The following is an 18,394-nucleotide window of genomic DNA, read 5'->3' on the forward strand; positions in this document are numbered from 1 at the left end:
TTAATCTAGCTAAGAGTTTATCAGTTGTGTTTATTTTCAAGAAAAATCACTTTGTTGAGGTTTTTTTTTTCCTATTTTCTATTTTATTTATCTCTGCTTTATATAAATTTATTTCATTCTGCTAACTTTACTTTGGGTTTAGTTTGTTATTTCTGTAGTTCCTTGATTGTGAAGCCTGTTTTAAAGAAATATTTACAACTTTTAAGATAGCAGTGAAGTTGTAGCTGTTATAGTTAAAAGGATCAGTTTTCAAAATAGAGAGAGAGGCTACAATGATTATTTTCTCTTTACTTTCTCTTTTTTCCCCCCACTTACTTTTGGGACTTGACTCCTGTGGTCCAGTGAAGCAAAACAAATATTCACCTCCCTGTTGAAGTTATGTTCCACTCTGACTATAGCTTCCTTTCTCTGTTGCTGTCAAAATAACATCACTATTCCCTTCAAACTCTGGCGCTTGAAGTAATTTATTTTGAAAGTACGTGGGTATAATAAAAGAATAACCCTCCCTCCCCATATGTCCATATTCTAATTCCAGGAACCTGTGAATATGTTGTATTACATGATAAAGAAAAATTAAGTTCATTCATCAACTCACTTTGAGAAGGAGAGAGTAGCCTGGATTATCTAGATGTACCCAGTGTAATTACAAGTGTCCTTAAACAGGAAAGAAGTCAGAAGACTCAGAGTTTGATTTTTGAAGGTGGAGGAGAATGCAGGTGGTCTCGAGAAGGTGGAAAGTGCAAGGAAAAGGAGTGTTCCCTGGAACCTCCACATGGAATACTAACACCTTGCTTTTTAGTCCAACGAGACCCATTTCAGACTTCCGTAAGATAATAAATTTGTATTGTTTTAAGCCATTAACTTTGTGATATTTTCTATAGCAGCATAGAAAACTAGTACGGCGAGTTAAGATTTAAGTCAGTTTGTGATTGTCATGCTACAGTGGGTAGCCAGCAAGCTGCAGGTTAAACTAACTTAGATTATTTTTCAGAAGATTTACTTGTTTCATGGAATTGTGTTTGGAAAAAATAAAACATCCAGGAACCCAAAACCCAATCCAAAAAATTATCTTTATAACTACTCTTGAAGTTTCCTGTGTATCTCTCACTGTCCCTCTCTCTGCTCCAAGACATAATTACTTTTCTGGATTTTGAGTTTATCATTTCCATGCTTTTTTGTCTTAATGGTTTGCTCATAGTTTACGTTTCTTACATTCTTTTATCTTTGATAGTTCTGATAGTTCCTCGAACCAAGGGCTCATCTTTCTCCTTTGTCATTTGATATTTGATTTGTAATTAATATTAGAACAGTGTATATATAATGTCACTTGATAGTACTTGGCAGAAAAAATTTTGTGGTCTCTAATTGAAGAAAGACAATCCAGCTTTGAAACATGTGTCCCTTTTCACCCACTATTGAACATGGAAAGATACGTTATTTTCATTTACAAAAGATACTGTTAACATGGTTTTAGTGCTAATGCTCTAAATCTTAAATATCTGGCATATAAAAAAACCATCACAGATGTTAATTTAGTTTTTTATATGTTATTTGAAAAGGGAATGGATAAGCATTTCGTTTCTGTTGTTCCCCTGCAGTTTTAACAATGGCAGTAAGTCTAATTTCACTTGAAATGATGGACATTTCTACAGATAGTTTTGAAATACAGCTTTGTACAGGCTTTGTATTAATAACTTTTTAAAAAAAATTTTAATTAAAACAGAAATCAACCAGACTATTATGAAGTAGTTTCTCAGCCCATTGACTTGATGAAAATCCAGCAGAAACTAAAAATGGAAGAGTATGATGATGTCAATCTGCTGACTGCTGACTTCCAACTGCTTTTTAACAATGCAAAGGCCTATTACAAGGTAAGAGTGCATCAGATGTGGAAGGTATCCAATTTGGTAATTGTCTGATGTTTTAGTGTGTATTAGTCTGGTGGTAAGTAGTGATTTCTCATGCTTTACATTTCTCTTATTTGTAAAGACACTTAATATTCATTTGATTCTGGGCCATTCTTATTTCTTCTGTATCTGTTCAAATCTGTTGCCCATTTCTTCCATGAATTGTCATTTGCATATTTATTTCCAGAAGTCTTAAATATATTCTCGATATGAATCCTGTTTTGGTTATATGTGTTGAAAATATCTTTTCTCTGTGTGTGGTCACCTTATACATAATCTTCTGATGAAGAGATGTTTTTACTTTCAGTTTGTCAGTGTTTAACTTTCTGGTTTATTGTTCTTTGTATCATGTTTCAGAAATTCTTCTTGCCCAGTGGTTATGAAATTATTTTTCTCTTACATTTTTTCCCAAAACTTTAATAGCTTTATTTTCTACATATAAGCCTTTAATGCACTGAGATTAATTTGTGTGTCTTCTGTGAGATAGGAGTCTACATTTTTCCCCCACAGGTGTAACAGCACCCTGAAGTGGCCATCCTCCACATTTATCTGCATTGTCAGTGTTGTCATTCTTCCCATGTTCTCATCGCTCTCTTTCTGGCCTTTTATTTCACCTTGACCTTTGGTTTCATTGTGTTTGTAGTGTATTCTCTCCTATTCCCTGTATAGTTTGGAAATTAAAAAATCTGTTGATAGTCTTTTACTTTTTATCCAAGAAGTTTTACTAGGTATAATTGGCTTATCAAAGCCAAAAGTTAATCAGCATCTTAACCCTTCTTCTAAGACCTCCTGCAAAGGTCTTAGGATAAATCTCCCTATTTATTTTACTAATTCTGTGTATATTGTTTCTATTGTGGCAAATTTTTAATCTCATAAAAATGTTATTTTAGATAGTATTTTTACTCACAAATATACTACTATCTTTATTTTTCATTCTTTTATTGCTGTGGAGAAGTCATCTGTCAATATAATTGTAGTTCCTTTAAAGGTTATCTTTCTGGATATTTTTTTGTATGTTCTTTTTGTGTTTTGTATTCTACAATTTCACTGTGATATGCCTAGATATGAATATCTTTATATTTGTATAATTTAGGAGCTGTTGGCCTTCTTAGTCTTTGCATTGGTGTTTTTCATCATCTAAAGTTTTTAGCAAATGTCTTTGTATATAGCCTTGCCTGATTCTCTCTTCTCCTTGTCAACTCTGATGGGATATTTTATTAGGTCTTTCTTAGGTTTCCATATCTCTTAACGGTTTATAGTCCCCTTTTTTGTCTCTGTGTTTCTTGTTACATTATTTCTTTAGTTCTTTGGGCTTTGAAATCTTCTTTTAAACCAATATTCAGCTTTTGCATTTTCATATTTATTTATTTTGTGCTTTGGAAGGCTTATTTATTCCATACAATGCTGTTTTATTATTTTTTTCTTAACATTTTTATTTATTTATTTATAATAAATTTTATTTTTATATTCCCCATACAATTGCAACCCCCTTATTTTGACCCCAATCCCTCCCCTCCCGCCCCCTGCCCCCCCATAGAGTATCTCTGGTTCATAGATTTGGAGGGCTTTTTTTAAGAATCTTTTGTACTTTGCTCATATCCTCAAGTCCACTGCTGCTTTAAACATATTCAACAAATTTATTTTTTATTCTATGCCAGATAATTTCAATATCTGAAATATTTACATTTGATTTTTCTTTCATTTCTCATAGCGTTCTCTTATAATTCTTTGATTCCTGTGTTTCATGATTTTTGATCATGAGCTCATAGTTCTTAGAACTTTATCCCTAGAGACTATTTGAAGCTTAGTTTGAAGTTGGGTTCATGCAGAGAAGATGTGTTGCTTATCCTGGGTGCCTGACCTATTTTTGTGAGGATTAGCTTATCATGAAAAGATAGGCAAGGGTTGAGCTGCACAGAGGTTGAGATGGATAGTCTTCCTTGCTCTTTGGCAGCACAGAAACTGAATTTTCTGGTTATGCTGCAACCATAGCCTTTGGAGTCCCCAGCTTCTGGTAGACTCTAGCCTTTATCTCCTGTTCTTGTAGCCTTGAGGCATCTTGAAAACTAAAGCTTGGGTTTATTTTCTTTTAAAAATACCCCCAAGATGAACATAGGCTTGAGTGTTAACTTGCTCATCTGGCAACACATAGGTATAGTTTTAACATTGTATCATTGGGTTTTTGTTTTTAACATTGCATCCAGCATTGATTTACTGGAAAACTTCAGTTAGAGTTCATGCCCAATCATACTTCAGAACAGAAATCTTCAAACAAGGTATTAAGTAGTTTAAAAGTAGAAGTATTATTATTATTAGTTTTTATCCTTTAGACTTCTATCCCTTAAATTGTCATTTTTGAGTCTCTGTAATGAGATAGGACATAAGTAAATAAGTTGATTTCAGAATGCCTTTAAAACATATACTTAGTTCTTCAGAGGACGAATTTATGCCCATGTTTCTTTTTTTTTTTTTTAAAGATTTATTTATATATGCATACAAGAACTGGGGTGCAGGCTAGAGATGCAGGACGGGTGGTGGTGAGAGGATTCAACAAAGAGAGTGGGGAGCAGAACAGGCAGATCTACTGAGGGGAGTAGCGGGTGAGACAGGAGAGGTCTGCTGTGCCAAGTGGATTGCTCTCTGGCGGGCTGGGAATCAAACTTGAGCTGCAGTGGCTGGCGATAGCTTGATAGCGCTGCATCTTTAACCCCTGACCACCAGGGAGGCCCCATGTATCTTTTAATCATAAGAATTTTTAAATCTGTGATAGGGTTTTCAAAGTTATGTCTCAGAATACTAGTTTCTAGGAATAGGATGCTTTAAAAGTAGTAATTGAGGGCCTCCCCGGTGGCGCAGCGGTTGAACGCTGGGTTGCGAAGCTGCCTGCGGCCTCTGCAGCGCCAGTTCAATCCCCGGCTGCTCCCCTGCCACCAGAGGAGGGTCCCACATGGCACGCAGACCTCTCCTGCCGCTCACTGCTCCCCTCAGCAGTGTACTTTGGTCCTTCTGCCTGCTCTGCTCCCCGCTCTGGCTCTGGTGAATTCTCTCACCCTCCCGCGCTTCTGACTGTACCCAGTGCTTGTATAAACAAAACAAACAAACAAATAAATAAATAAAACAAAACATGCCTCTATTAAAAAAAAAAAGTAGTAATTGAGTTACAATAAAATGCTAAAGTGATATTTGTTTCTTTGCTAATATATAGCCAGATTCTCCTGAATATAAAGCTGCTTGTAAACTCTGGGATTTGTACCTTCGAACAAGAAATGAGTTTGTTCAGAAAGGAGAAGCAGATGATGAAGAGGATGATGAAGATGGGCAAGACAATCAAGGCACGGTGACTGAAGGAGTAAGTGTGTAGCTGGAAATGGTGATAGATGGACTATTAAGAGGTGACAGGGCCCCCACCTGTGATTTCCTCTACACTGCTGTGGGCAGCTGGGCTTCCTGTGTATTAATTATATTAATTCAACTGGGAGAAATAAGGAACAGACAGCCAGAGAGCATCCATACTTTATTTATTTTTTATTTTTTTTAAAGATTTATTTATGTATACAAGAACTGGAGTACAAGCCAGAGGTATGGGAGGTAAGAGGACCCACCAGAAACAGAGTGGGGAGACAGAACAGGCAGACTGACTGAAATACATTGCTGAGGGGAGCAGCAGGCGAGACAGGAGAGATCTGCTGCGCCATGTTGGTAACTCCCTAGCTGGGGATCAAACTAGTGCTGCAGTGGCTGCAGACAGCCCTCATAGGCTGCATCTGAACCTCTTGTGCCACCAGGGAGGCCTGAGAGCCTTCATTCTAATTACAAGGGATCCTAGGACATCCTTGACAATCTGTGCCATACATGATTGTTTTCACTAATTATTCTGACATTAGTATTTTTTCTGCTCAGCTTTAAAGAGAATATTCATATTACAAAAGACTGACCCAACATTGCTAGATTAAGATACGTAATGGTAAACAGTGTTGTAATTAAAAATTGGATAATGAATGCAATCTCCTTGGTTAGGAATATTTTTGTAGTTTAGACTGATTATTATTCTAAGAACATGCCAAGTATGTTCCTGCCTCTGGAATTTCATAGTTGCTCTTATTTATGCTTAGAACATGCTTCCTTGGCTTTGTCTGTGACTTTTTTATTATTCTAGCATCACTTAAAATAATGTCAGTTGGGAGGACTTTCCTGACAGCCCTATCTAAGTCATTTGCTCCATATTTCTTTCCCATCATCACATCATTCTGTGGCCTTCAGTTTTTATCACTGTATGTGAAATAACTTATTAGTTAGTTTACATGTTTCTTTTCTGACTTCCCCCAAGTAGAATGATAGCAGAACCAAAGATAGTAACTTGTTCACTGATTCCTAGCATCCAACAGTGCCTGACATGTAGGTTCTGATAAATACTTCCTGTATAAGTAAAGGTCAGGAGAGGGAAAAGGGATAGTAAAAGGAATCACATCTCTCTCCTGAATATAAATATTGAGAAAGCCAAAGCACAGCATTTTCCTTTCTTCCTTCAGTTATCTGGGTAGACCTTTTGCTGGAACTCCAATACAGAAAGAAGCAGTAACAGTGTATTTCTCAAAAATATAACTCTGCTTGCAGTCTCAAAATATGATGTCTGGTCAATTTCTTACTAGGACTTAGAAGATTACAATTAGATAAAGGCACTCAACGAAGGACTTCTGTAATTTTATTATTTGCTGTTAATATAGGTGCAGCAACTTAACTCATGCTTTCTTGGGCAGTATATTACTTATAAAGGACTCATTTATTACAGGCCTTCATGACTCTAGGCAAAAAATCAAAGTGCTTATATTTAAGTATTTCTTTCTGTGAGAAACTGGAAGGCTTTTTTGTCTTTATGCTTATACTCCCAAGGCTTCTTTCTAGCCCAAAGATTCTCATGAAGAGAGAGAATTTTCAAGTTTCTCTTTTTTTTTTTTAAAGATTTATTTTTATACAAGAACTAGGGTACAGGCCAGAGGCGCAGGAGGGTGAGAGGATTCACCAGAGACAGAGTGGGGAGCAGAACAGGCAGACGGACCGAAATACACTGCTGAGGGGAGCAGCGGGTGTGACAGGAAAGGTCTGCTGCACCATGTGGGTTTCTCCCTGGCCAGCCAGGAATCAAACCCACGCTGCAGAGGCTGTGGACAGCTTCACAGTGCTGCACTCAACCCGCTGCACCACCAGGGAGGGCCCTCAAGTTTCTCATTTTTATTTTTTTTTAATATATATATTTTTTTAATTTTAATTTTTTTATATTCCCCATACAATTGCAACCCCCTTATTTTGACCCCAATCCCTCCTTTCCCTGCCCCCCACCCCCCATAGAGTGTCTCTGGTTCATAGTTGTTTGTTGATTTTGATTTTTACTTTCTTATAGTGAGTTTCTCATTTTTAATTAAGACTGATTTCTATAGAGTTTTCCCATTTGTGGGAGTAGGTTGTATGAATGCAGTCACATAGCCTGCATTGTCACCTGCAAACATGTTTCCAGTGTAGCTGGTTTGGTTGCAAGGAGAGGAAACTTGGCTGCAGAATATAACCCTCCTCTTTTTGAAACTAACTCTGTGGTACTGTGTATTAGTCAGAAAGTAAATGGCTTCAACATGGATATTTTGGTCTGCTTTCAGCAGTGTTGTGTTGGTTCCTTATGTTTACGTGGTTGGGAATTCTCAACTAATCCTGTTTTGTATATCAAATATTTATTTTGTGTGAGTTCTTGCCCAGCCCTATGTGAGTCCCAAGAGATACTAGTGCCCCTTCTATGGAGTTAATGTTGGATTAGGGCAAAAATATTAATGCTTTCGTGATTTAAATCACAAATAGTCATTAATCTTTATTTACATGCACAAAACATAGTTTAGCATGGAAGTACTATTTAATAAACTTTGAAACATCACAACTTCACTCACTGTAGAAATTGGCTTTAGACTCAGACCTTCCCTGATCAGGTACTCTGTGGGGCATATACTTTTCCATGTTGAAACGGTGACTAAGGTAGGTGTAAGCCAGCCAGTCTGAAGAACAGAAATGATATGTACCGATTGATTTTTATAAAACTTATTTTTTAAAAAAACTTTTTTTTAAAGATTTATTTATTTATACAAGAGCTGGGGTATAGGCAAGAGGCACAGGAGCATGAGAGGATTCACCAGAGACAGAGGAGGGAGCAGAACAAGCAGATGCACCGAAAGCACTGCTGAGGGGAGCAGCAGGTGAGAAAGGAGAGGTCTGCCATGCCATGTGGGAATCTCCCTGGCCGGCCAGGAATCGAACCAGCACTGCAGAGGCTGTGGACAGCTTCACAGCACTGCGCTCAACTGCCTGAACCACTGGGGAGGCCCGATTTTGATAAAACTTTTGATTATACCTTGACATAATTTGAATTCTGTTGTTGGATCTGTTAAAGCATTGTTGAAAGTATATAGTTCCAATTAAACATTATGTAGTTCTACTAAGAGTAACACAGCTTTGGCAGATGTGAACTGCAGATGTAGGCATTGCCAAGTATAATATATGTTTTTCTCTGTCTCAGAAAAGGGCTATGCACTTCTATCTTTTCTCATACGAACTTGAACTTCACTGTAAGTTTACTGTGGAATAGCATTCAGTAAAAGGATCTGAATCAAGGAATTTAGTTACTGAAACAATATAAGGAACCTCGTTAGTTTCACATATGCTGTTCTGGGAATTTAACCCTGGGTCAAGCATCAGATCATTTCTTGATTTTCTTGAAACTTAATAGTACTTAAAGTAAATGCTATTTAGAAATTGTTCTTTTGAATTAGCTTTACAATTTTAGAAGCCATTTAATATCAGTGTTTATTTTTGGATTTACTTAAAATATTCCTTCCTTCTAGTCTTCTCCAGGTTACTTGAAGGAGATCCTAGAGCAGCTTCTTGAAGCCATAGTTGTAGCCACAAATCCATCAGGACATCTCATTAGCGAACTTTTTCAGAAACTGCCTTCTAAAGTGGTAAGTGATATAATTAAAGATATATGAATTGAAATTTAATTTTTTTAAGCACTTAAGTACTTTAAAAATTTTATGAGTTAATAGAGGCAATGGAGGCAGCCCAAAGATCTTCTTTATGACCTCAGCAGCAAGTACAAAGGATATGTTCTATCATTTCACTTGGCCAAAAGGTTGAGCATTTTTCAATTTTTCATTGACAATTATTTTTTAAATTTTTGTAAGGTATACATATCACAAGAGTTAACATTTTAAGTATACAGTTCAGTGACAAAGTATGTTGGCACTAAGTAATTTCACATTATTGTATAGCCATTATATACTCCATCTCCAGAACTTTTTCATCTTCCCGACCTGAAACTCCATACCCATTGAACAGTAAGTCTCCGCTCTCCCCTTCCTCACCTGCTGGCAACTACCATTCTACTTGTTTCTTTCTATGAATTTGACTGCTTTTAATGCCTCATATAAGAGGAATCATAATATTTATCCTTCTGTGAGTAGCTTATTTCATTACTTACCATAATGTGTTCAGGGTTTATTCTTATTGTGGGATATATCAGAATTTCAGACTCTTTAAAGGCTAATTATCTATTTACTCTATTTACTCTTCATCATATGGATATGCCACATTTTTTTAATCCATACCATTGCTGAGGGATACTTGGGTCGCATCCACATTTTAGCTGTTGTGAATAATGCTGCTATGAACATGAGCATGTAGATACCTCTTTGAGACCTTACTTTTACTTTTGGATATATATCAAAAGTGAAATTACTGATCAAATGGTAATTCTGTGTTTAGTTTTTTGAGGAATTAATTGCCTTATTTTCTTTTTAAAATTTTATGTTTGACCATATAGTCCCTGTTTTTCTAACCAGATCCATATTTAGGACAGCAATGCTCATATGTGTCTTATTTCTAATGTCACAACTGTCCTACAAGTGATACAGGGGGTGGACAGGGCCACAAAAGAGGCCACAGAGCAGGAGGCCACATGGAAGGATGGAACAGCTCGGGCTCTGAGACCAGAGAGCCACCAAAAAGCCCCAAAAGGTCAAAAACCAGAACCAAGGGCTATAGCAATATAACACCTACACAGTAGGGGCCTGTGGGCTATAGACTAACAAAGGCCAGTGCCCACTAAGAGGACACATCACATTTACCCGCGCGCACAATTCCGCGGGACCTCAGGCTCCAGGAACAACAACCATGGGGTTTATTTTACAAACAGAGGAAACAAAGAGCTTACTATATCCATAAGTGGCTGCTACCTCACCCATCTAGCATCGGTGATGGTCGCCACCAGTCACCAAGCGTGCTGAACTGCACTGGCCAGTAGCGATGGCCACTACTGTTCCTGCAGAAGCGGTGTCAGAGACATCCAGTGTTAACAGCTTTTTGTGAGTTATTGGGTTATACCAACAATAAACAGCTCTTTGAGACACCAGGCCCAGGGCCTTTGGTGCTCCTTTCAGGCAATGTCATAGACAGAACCAGAGGCCAGTCTCTTGACAGAATCCTTCAGCTTCTCTTCCCTCCTTGGAGGTTGGCTGCTGGATGCTGCTTTTCCTCTTTCTTCAGAGGCCAGGAACAATTTCCCCCTTCTTTCTTCGGGGGCTCACATCATCTCTTCTTTGGGGTCCCCCGTTCTCTTTTCTCAGGGCTGGGGTCATTGTCTCCTTTTCTTCGGGGGCTCTCCCAGCTCCCTCCAACTCTGGCTTATATCCTCTTTCACCCACAAGTCTGATTAGACCGTTAGCACCAGTCAGCTCATAGCTTGCACCTGATTGGTCCGTCACAAAACAGCAGTTATTGAGCTCTGAGGAGCAACTGCCACAACTGACTAGTGGTGGAGCAGCAGGTTGAGAGACCACCACTGCTCTTGCTGGCTCCCACTGCTGAGGCGGCTGGGTTCCTGTAACACAACTGTAAAGGCACATTTTTAAATAACTACTAAGTAGTTTGTTTATGACTGATAGGGAAAGCTACATGCTGCTTATCCCTCAGCAAGAACTGCTTGTGCACCTATGACATACTGGGCTCCATAACAGTGACACAAAAAAAAAAATCTGGAATAGCCCTTGTTCTTACGTGCAGGGGCTAGGAAAGGAAGTACATACAAAAGCAAATGATCACAATGTAGGTAAATGTTATAGTGAAGTACTTATAAAAGTATATCCTTGTCTAGAAATATAAGAATGCTGAGGTCATAGAAAGTTTTGTAGTTTCACAAGCCAAGGTGAGTCAAATCTGTACCTCTGTTAATTGCATCTTGTGTATGAAGTCACAAGGGGTCCTGACACTTTTAAAGGGTCTTACTTGTTTAGAAAACCTCTTCCTCTTGAGGGGGGGTGGGTAGAAGAGTACCTATTATTTCTCTCTTATCTACTACCAGGAGATTAAGTAGAATAATTAAATTATTTTCCTTTCATTCTGTCTCCTGAGCAAGGTGATGTTTCCATCTCTTTTATAAATAAAAGCACTTATTTTATCACTTAAGAATTACCAAACTTAGAAACAACCCAAATGTCCATTTATAGATGAATAGAAAACAGACTGTGGTATGAACAAAATGAGGTATATAGAAACAATGGACTATTAGTCAACCTTAAAACACTTTCTAATACATGCTACAATACTGATGAAACCTGAATACTTTATGGTAAGTAAAATAGGCTGTACACAAAAGAACAAAGATATATGATTCCTCTTAATATGAGGTACTTAGAATAATCACATTTGTAGAAAGTAGAATGGTAGTTGCCAGGTGCTGGCAGTATTACAGGGCAGGGAGAGAGAGATACCCCAAATCTGAACACTCAGATGGGTTCTGGCATACACCACCTTGAGACAAGACATACTCTAGTTTGTAAGACCTTCAATAGAAAATAACTTTAATACAATTAATGTTCAATAAAGAAAAAAGAAAGGAAAGAATAGATAAAATATTTTTTACATCAAGCACCCAGAGTTACCCATCTCCTCATGGATAAATTTCCAGCCAAATAGGGTTGACCCAAAGCAGGGCTGCTAAGTCCCAAAAGCCTCCCACAAGTGTAAGGAACATCCTGGTGGGGACCCATAGTTAAAGGGCAGAAGCGCCCGGACAAGTCTGGAAGGGAAAAAATAAAAGCACAATCAAAATCAGGATAAATGCTGCCATTGTTACTCTCCCCATGGTCTCTCACCCATGTCTGTTTCAAGTGTCTCCTGTGTTCCCCAAGCCCCTGGACCAGTCCATGGCTGACAAGCAAGAGCAGCTTCTTCACCTGTCTCTCTGTTCCATATCCCTCCTCCAGGTCCTCTTGATCTCCTTTCTTTCTTCCTGTCTTCTCCCCAACGTCTATTTGCTCTTCAGCTCCACCCTTCCTTAGGATGTAACATGGAACCTGGTGACTCCCCCTTTCCTGGGGATTACCCTGTTTACAACAGGAGAGGAAAATAGGTGGTGATGATGGCTGTTCAATAATGTAAATGTGCTTAATGCCACTGAACTATGCACTTAAAAATGCTTAAATGGTAAATCTTACATATATTTTACCACAATAAAAAATCATTACTACTGATGATTTGGAGCAAAAAGAAATTAATGTATGGTTCTCCCTTTCCAGGACTTTTGGGAACACCATGCACAGGAGTTGATTCCTTTTGGTCCCTCGGGGTGTTAGAATTTAAAATACAACAGGACTGAGACTTGGAGGAAAAGGCAGTTTTTGTTTGTTTTTTTTTTTAAAGGCTTACTTATTTATGCATACAAGAAATGGGGTATAGGCAGAGGTGCAGCGGTGGGGAGGGTGGGAGGATTCCCCAGAGACAGAGTGAGGAACATAACAGGCAGACTGACTGAAATACACTGCTGAGGGGAGCAGTGGGCAAGACAGGAGAGGTCTTCTGTGCCATGTGGGTTCTATCCCCTGGCTGGCGGGGGGTCGAATTTGTGCTACAATGGCTGTAGATAGCTTTACAGTGCTATGCTTAACCCCTTGCACCACCCGGGAGGCCTGAAAAAGGCAGTTTTTTGGTTTTTGTTTTTTTGAACTGGGATACAGGCCAGAGGTGTGGAGAGTGAGAGGATTCACCAGAGACAGAGCAGGGAAGAGAACAGGCAGATGGACTGAAATACACTGCTGAGGGGAGCAGCGGGTGAGTCAGGAGAGGTCTGCTATGCCATGTGAATTGCTCCCTGGCTGGGGATCGAACAACTGCTGCAGTGGCTGCTGATAATGTCATAGGTTGTGTCTTAACCCCTTGCACCACCAAGGAGGCCCTGGAAAAGGCAGTTTTTAACCTTTCTTATTTGTAAGTCTTCCCAAGTGGAAATGGCTAAGCAGGAGAGGTGGAAATACAATAGCTTGGATATACCCCAGCCTGTGTGGCCTTGCCATAATATATCTTCTGAACTGTTCCTCAGAAGTACAATTTGTGAAGAAAGGGACTAGAAAAGAATTTGATCCAAGCAAAGAAAGGAGAGCTAAGTAATTAGAGAGTGGTAATCTGAGGATCAGATTGTTGAGATCTCTGTTAGCCCAGTAAACTTGAGTGAAGGCTGGCTTTCTGCCTTTTGTTGTTACTGTTATTTGAACAGGTAGAAAGAGCCTGTAGAGCACAGTCTGCCTTTCCCTGATGCCTTTTCCACTTGAAGAGACCAACTTTTGATTTTTGGTCAAATTCAATTATTTCCTCCGAGGAACAAAATACATAGGAGAGACTGAAGACTATTAATGTACTCAAGACTGTGAAACGTTTCAAGGACATTTCTCTAACATGTTTATAATCTTTTCTTGTGTTAAGCTCGTATTTGACAAAAAATCAGAAATTGCTTATAATTTTTCTTTGTTTAACATAGTTTAAAATGTTTTATTTTGAAATAAGTTAGAAACATTAAGTTAAAAATGAATCTAAGAAATCTTGCAACCTCACTTCTTATAAATCCTTCAGAATTTTATATGAAATGGAATATAATTTTATATTGTGGTGTTAAAAGACTTATATCAAGCCCTTCAAAAACAGTCCTCTACTTGCTTCCATGCACACCTATCTTGGGACTTAAATTTAAAATTGTGTAGTTCTGTAAATTTATATTTAACATTAAATTGTGATTTATTGGTTGCATAATGATAACAACTATAAACTGCTATATCATGCTATTTGGTATATCATGAAGCTTGTTAAAATCAAATTCTTTTTACTTCAAATGCATGCTGTATGGCTGTGTTTGGCTGTCACCAGACAGCTAATTATTGAGTAACAGATTATCAGTGTGTTTCCTTCCTACCTATATACTTTTGTTTATTAAGAATGCCTGGGCTTTTGTCTTCCAGCAATATCCAGACTATTATGCAATAATTAAGGAACCTATAGATCTCAAGACCATTGCCCAGAGGATACAGGTATGAAGGTGACCATACGTAACCATGTGACTTTCAGACCAGATTGACTTACAGTCTTTCTTAGGAGGCTTTTAGAAAACAATGAAGCAGCTATCTCTATAGTGGGTTATTAGCAATATAGTATAAACACATTGGTGTGTGTTAACTGACTGTAGATTTGGAAGCAATGTAGCATTGCAGTTTTTCTGTGGGGAGCAAAGCAAAATTCTCATTGACATAGTAAATCTTGCTCTTAAGACAAAATATAAAAAGCATGGGTCATGGGCATTTCTAATTGTGAATGGTACACCTGTAGTAAAACTTCATTGTTTATTTTTATCTACTTCCAAATAGTTTCAGGATATCTCAGAATAAATTGCCTTTTATGTACAACAACAAATGTTAGAGTACAAGTCAGTGAATTAGACATTGTTTTCTTCTAGCACATATGTCTATATCTCCCTATATCTCCCGTGGTAAAAGTCTTGCCTGCTCTGTTCTAAGTGCTATTATGTATTAGCTAATTAATTCTTAAAACAACTCTTTGAGGTAGATGATAATATTCCCTTTCTCATCTCCTTTCTAGATGCGAAAACTAAAGCACAGAGATAGTATATCATTTGTCCCAGTCATCAGCTAGTAAGGAAAAAAGTTAGAATTTGAATCCAGACTGTCTGGCTCCAGAGTCTGCTTCTAGCCCTGACACTGTTAATACCTCTCCACAGAGTAGGTACTTAATAGATACTGAGCGAATGATGAATCAAACTTAAAAAGTGATGGTCTAAGGCTAACTAAGAAAGGTATAAGGAGAAAGAGCTACATTATACCAGAAATCTAGTTTTTATTTTTATTTTATTTTTTTAAAGATTTATTTATTTATTTATACAAGCACTGGGTACAGTCAGAAGCACGGGAGGGTGAGAGAATTCACGAGAGCCAGAGCGGAGAGCAGAACAGGCAGAGTGACGAAGTACACTGCTGAGGGGAGCAGCAGGTGGCAGGAGAAGTCTACGTGCCATGTGGGATCCTCGCCCGGTGGCCGGGGATCTAACCAGCGCTGCAGAGGCTGCAGGCAGCCTCGCAACCCAGTGCTTAACCGCTGCGCCACCAGAAATCCTTGTTTTTAGAGTAAAACTGACGTGGGTTATTTTCCTAGCTCTGCCTCTTACTTGCTATGTCACTTTGGTCAAGCAATTTGCCTGCTTCTTCTGCTGTACACTGAATATACAATTACCAAATTGCAGAGTTGGTGATAATATATGTGAAGCATCTCACAAACAACCTATGGGATGTGACCTTGGTGAATTACCAGGCCTCTCCTTCCAGGCAAAGCAGGGTTTGGAGCTCCTAGTAATAAAACAAAAAGGGAAATTTAATTGTTACATAGTCTCATTGAGAAATTAGACTGAAAACACAATGGTTTGCCAGGAGGGAGAAACTTCCTTTGTTTTAAAGTCTAAGAGAGCAGTAAAGAGTAATAGTGTGGTATTTGCTGGTACTCTAAGATACATTTTCACAGAATGTTAAAATATAGATTCCTTAATATTATCACCTAGTTTTTAAGGCAGCCCAATAGCTGCTACTAAGAATGATTTAGTCTCCTGGAACCACATCTTTGGGTTTGTAACATCTATTTATGAGAAATTCTGAATTTCAAATCACGTCTTTAAACACTCCTGCCTCAGCCCCAGTCTTCTCTGTGATCTTTCAACTTATCTTGTCTTTTTTTCCTTCCAAAAACCCTACGTTCTTTTGCCTTCACCCTAATAAAGATCCTTGTCCTCTTATGTCCAAATTATTGTAATCGTCTTTCCTATCTCTCTGAAGAAAGCTTCTCTAGTTGTTTATGCTTAGTTTCCTGACCCTAACTTTGTTCCTGCTGTTCTGCTTCTCAGTGACTTGTCACTTATTTCTAATCTCTGCCAAAACAAGTTGCTTCACCTTGTACCAGTTCAGTAATAACCAACTCTTACTAACTTGAGCAGAAAGGGATGTCATGGCACAGTTCAGGTCATGCACAGTCTCTTTGTGGAGCCATTGCTGTTACCATTGCCATTTTCCACTGTGGGCTCTGGACACTCTCTTCTCCACTTCTAGACTCTGCTCTCCTGCAGATACTTTCATTATCTTTCCCTGCTGTAGTCCCTTAATACTCAAGTGAGAATTATTTCCCTTTAACCTGGTTGCCAGGCTGCTGGCAGAGCTACCATCAGCCTACTCTGCCCTCTATTGTGGAAGAAGATACTACCTATGCTGGAATTTTCTCCCAATACAAAAGGTGCTCAGATGTTGGGTATCTCCCGCCTGACAAAAAAAACATGCTACTCTCTTTTGCCTGGCTTTCTGGATTTTGCCTCATTTGTCCTTACTCTGCCTATACAGCCCCTGCTTATTTTACCCTACCCCACCATCCACTCCACTTAATTTGGTTTTCTTGGTCTCTTTAGGACATATCTGTTCATTTCTGTGTTCTTCTCTTTAGTTATGTGTACATTTTGCTTCTTTCCCCTCTTTATTTTGTAAATTGTACCAATTATGAGTGACTCTTGTTTATTTTAGATTAAGTGATCTTTAAGATATGATAATTCTAGCACATACATAGTAGATACTCATAAAATGTTAGCCTTTATGTTAGGCTAACTTTTTTTTTTTTTTTTAAGGATTTGTTTATTTATTTATTTATGCAAGCACTGGGTACAGTCAGAAGCTCAGGAGGATGAGAGAATCCACCAGAGCCAGAGCGGGGAACAGAACAGGCAGAGTGACGAAACACACTGCTGAGGGAACACGGCAGGAGAGGTCTGCCGTGCCCTATGGGACCCTCAACGGCCGCTGGGGATCATACCGGTGCTGCAGAGGCTGCGGGCAGCTTTGCAGCCCAGTGCTCAACCGCTGCACCACCAGGGGAGGCCCTAACTTTTTATTTTATCTTAAATAGTGTATAAAACTAGAGGAATTTTACTTTACACTGTTAAGTTCACCTTAATGAATTTATATTCAAGAAGCACTTAGAGCAGTACTTGGCACAAATTAAGCAGTACGTATTTGCTAAGTAAAACAACTTTCACCAAATTTATTGAATGTTAAGTTTTTTGAGAATAATGAAGTTTTTTGTTAGTGAAGGTTCTGTTACTGATCTCAAAAACTTGTTTGTAAATGGACAGTAGTAATAGTTTATAAAACAAAATGGCTAGGTATTATTCACGTATACTTTCCAATAAATCTTGGAATATGGTGACAATTTAAAAATATGTGAAGTTTTTTTTTTAAGGTCATACTGATTAACTCTCAATAAGAGGAATTGCTATATTTTGTTTACTATAGAATGGAAGCTACAAGAGTGTTCATGCAATGGCCAAAGATATAGATCTCCTAGCAAAAAATGCCAAAACTTATAATGAGCCTGGTTCTCAAGTATTCAAGGTTAGTTTTTTTGTTTTTGTTATTTTCATTGATAAGAGTAGATTATTTAGTTTAGAATTGGTAATTTTTATATAACAACTTTATTGAGATAAAATCCACAAACTGTATATTTAATATACAAATTTAATAGTATATTGACAGAGTTGTGCAACCATCACCATGATTAATTAGCAGTCATTCTCTATTTCTCCAACAAACTGTCCGGCCCTAGGCAACTACCAGTCTACTTTCTGTCTCTGTGAATTTGCCTATTCTGCACATTTTATATAAGTAGTATCATACAATGTATGATCCTCTGTGACAACTTCTCCCATTCAATGAATTGTCTTTTCACTTTTGTGATGGTGTCCTTTGACACATACAAGTTTTTAATTTTGATAAGGTTAGTTTGTCTGTTTTTTCCTTTGCTTTTAGTGTCATATCTAAGAAATCATTGCCTATTCCAAGACCCTGAAAATTTGTACTTCCATTTTCTCATAAGAATTTTATAGTTTAACTCTTATATTTATGTCTTTGATCCATTTTGAATTAACTTTTGAATATGAGAGGTAGGAGTCCACGTCTGTTCTTTCACATGGGATATTCATTTCTCCCAGTTTCTTATGTTGAAAAGACTGCTCTTGAACTATCTTGACCCCCTTGTTGAAAATCAGTTAAATATACATGTATTGATTATTGTTGGATTCTTGGTTCTATTCC

The 18,394-nt window shown here is 38.0% G+C and overlaps 1 protein-coding gene across 4 annotated transcripts in view; it reads left to right on the top strand.

Moving 5' to 3' along the window:
* Window positions 1-18,394, top strand: part of PBRM1 (polybromo 1) — a gene marked incomplete at both ends in the record, with an annotated part of 95,701 nt that overhangs the window by 6,647 nt on the left and 70,660 nt on the right. For 3 of the 4 annotated variants that reach the window (XM_084248153.1, XM_084248150.1, XM_084248151.1), the window contains 5 exons: window positions 1,724-1,871; window positions 5,113-5,256; window positions 8,786-8,902; window positions 14,225-14,293; window positions 17,597-17,695. In XM_084248153.1, coding sequence (XP_084104279.1) covers window positions 1,724-1,871; window positions 5,113-5,256; window positions 8,786-8,902; window positions 14,225-14,293; window positions 17,597-17,695 — 577 coding nt within the window. Of the gene's footprint in view, window positions 1-1,723; window positions 1,872-5,112; window positions 5,263-8,785; window positions 8,903-14,224; window positions 14,294-17,596; window positions 17,696-18,394 lie in introns of all 4 variants that reach the window. The other variant, XM_084248152.1, reaches the window with a different exon arrangement.

Source organism: Talpa europaea (genome assembly GCF_964194135.1).
Source record: "Talpa europaea genome assembly, chromosome: 11".
In the NCBI taxonomy this organism is placed as follows: Eukaryota; Metazoa; Chordata; class Mammalia; order Eulipotyphla; family Talpidae; genus Talpa; species Talpa europaea.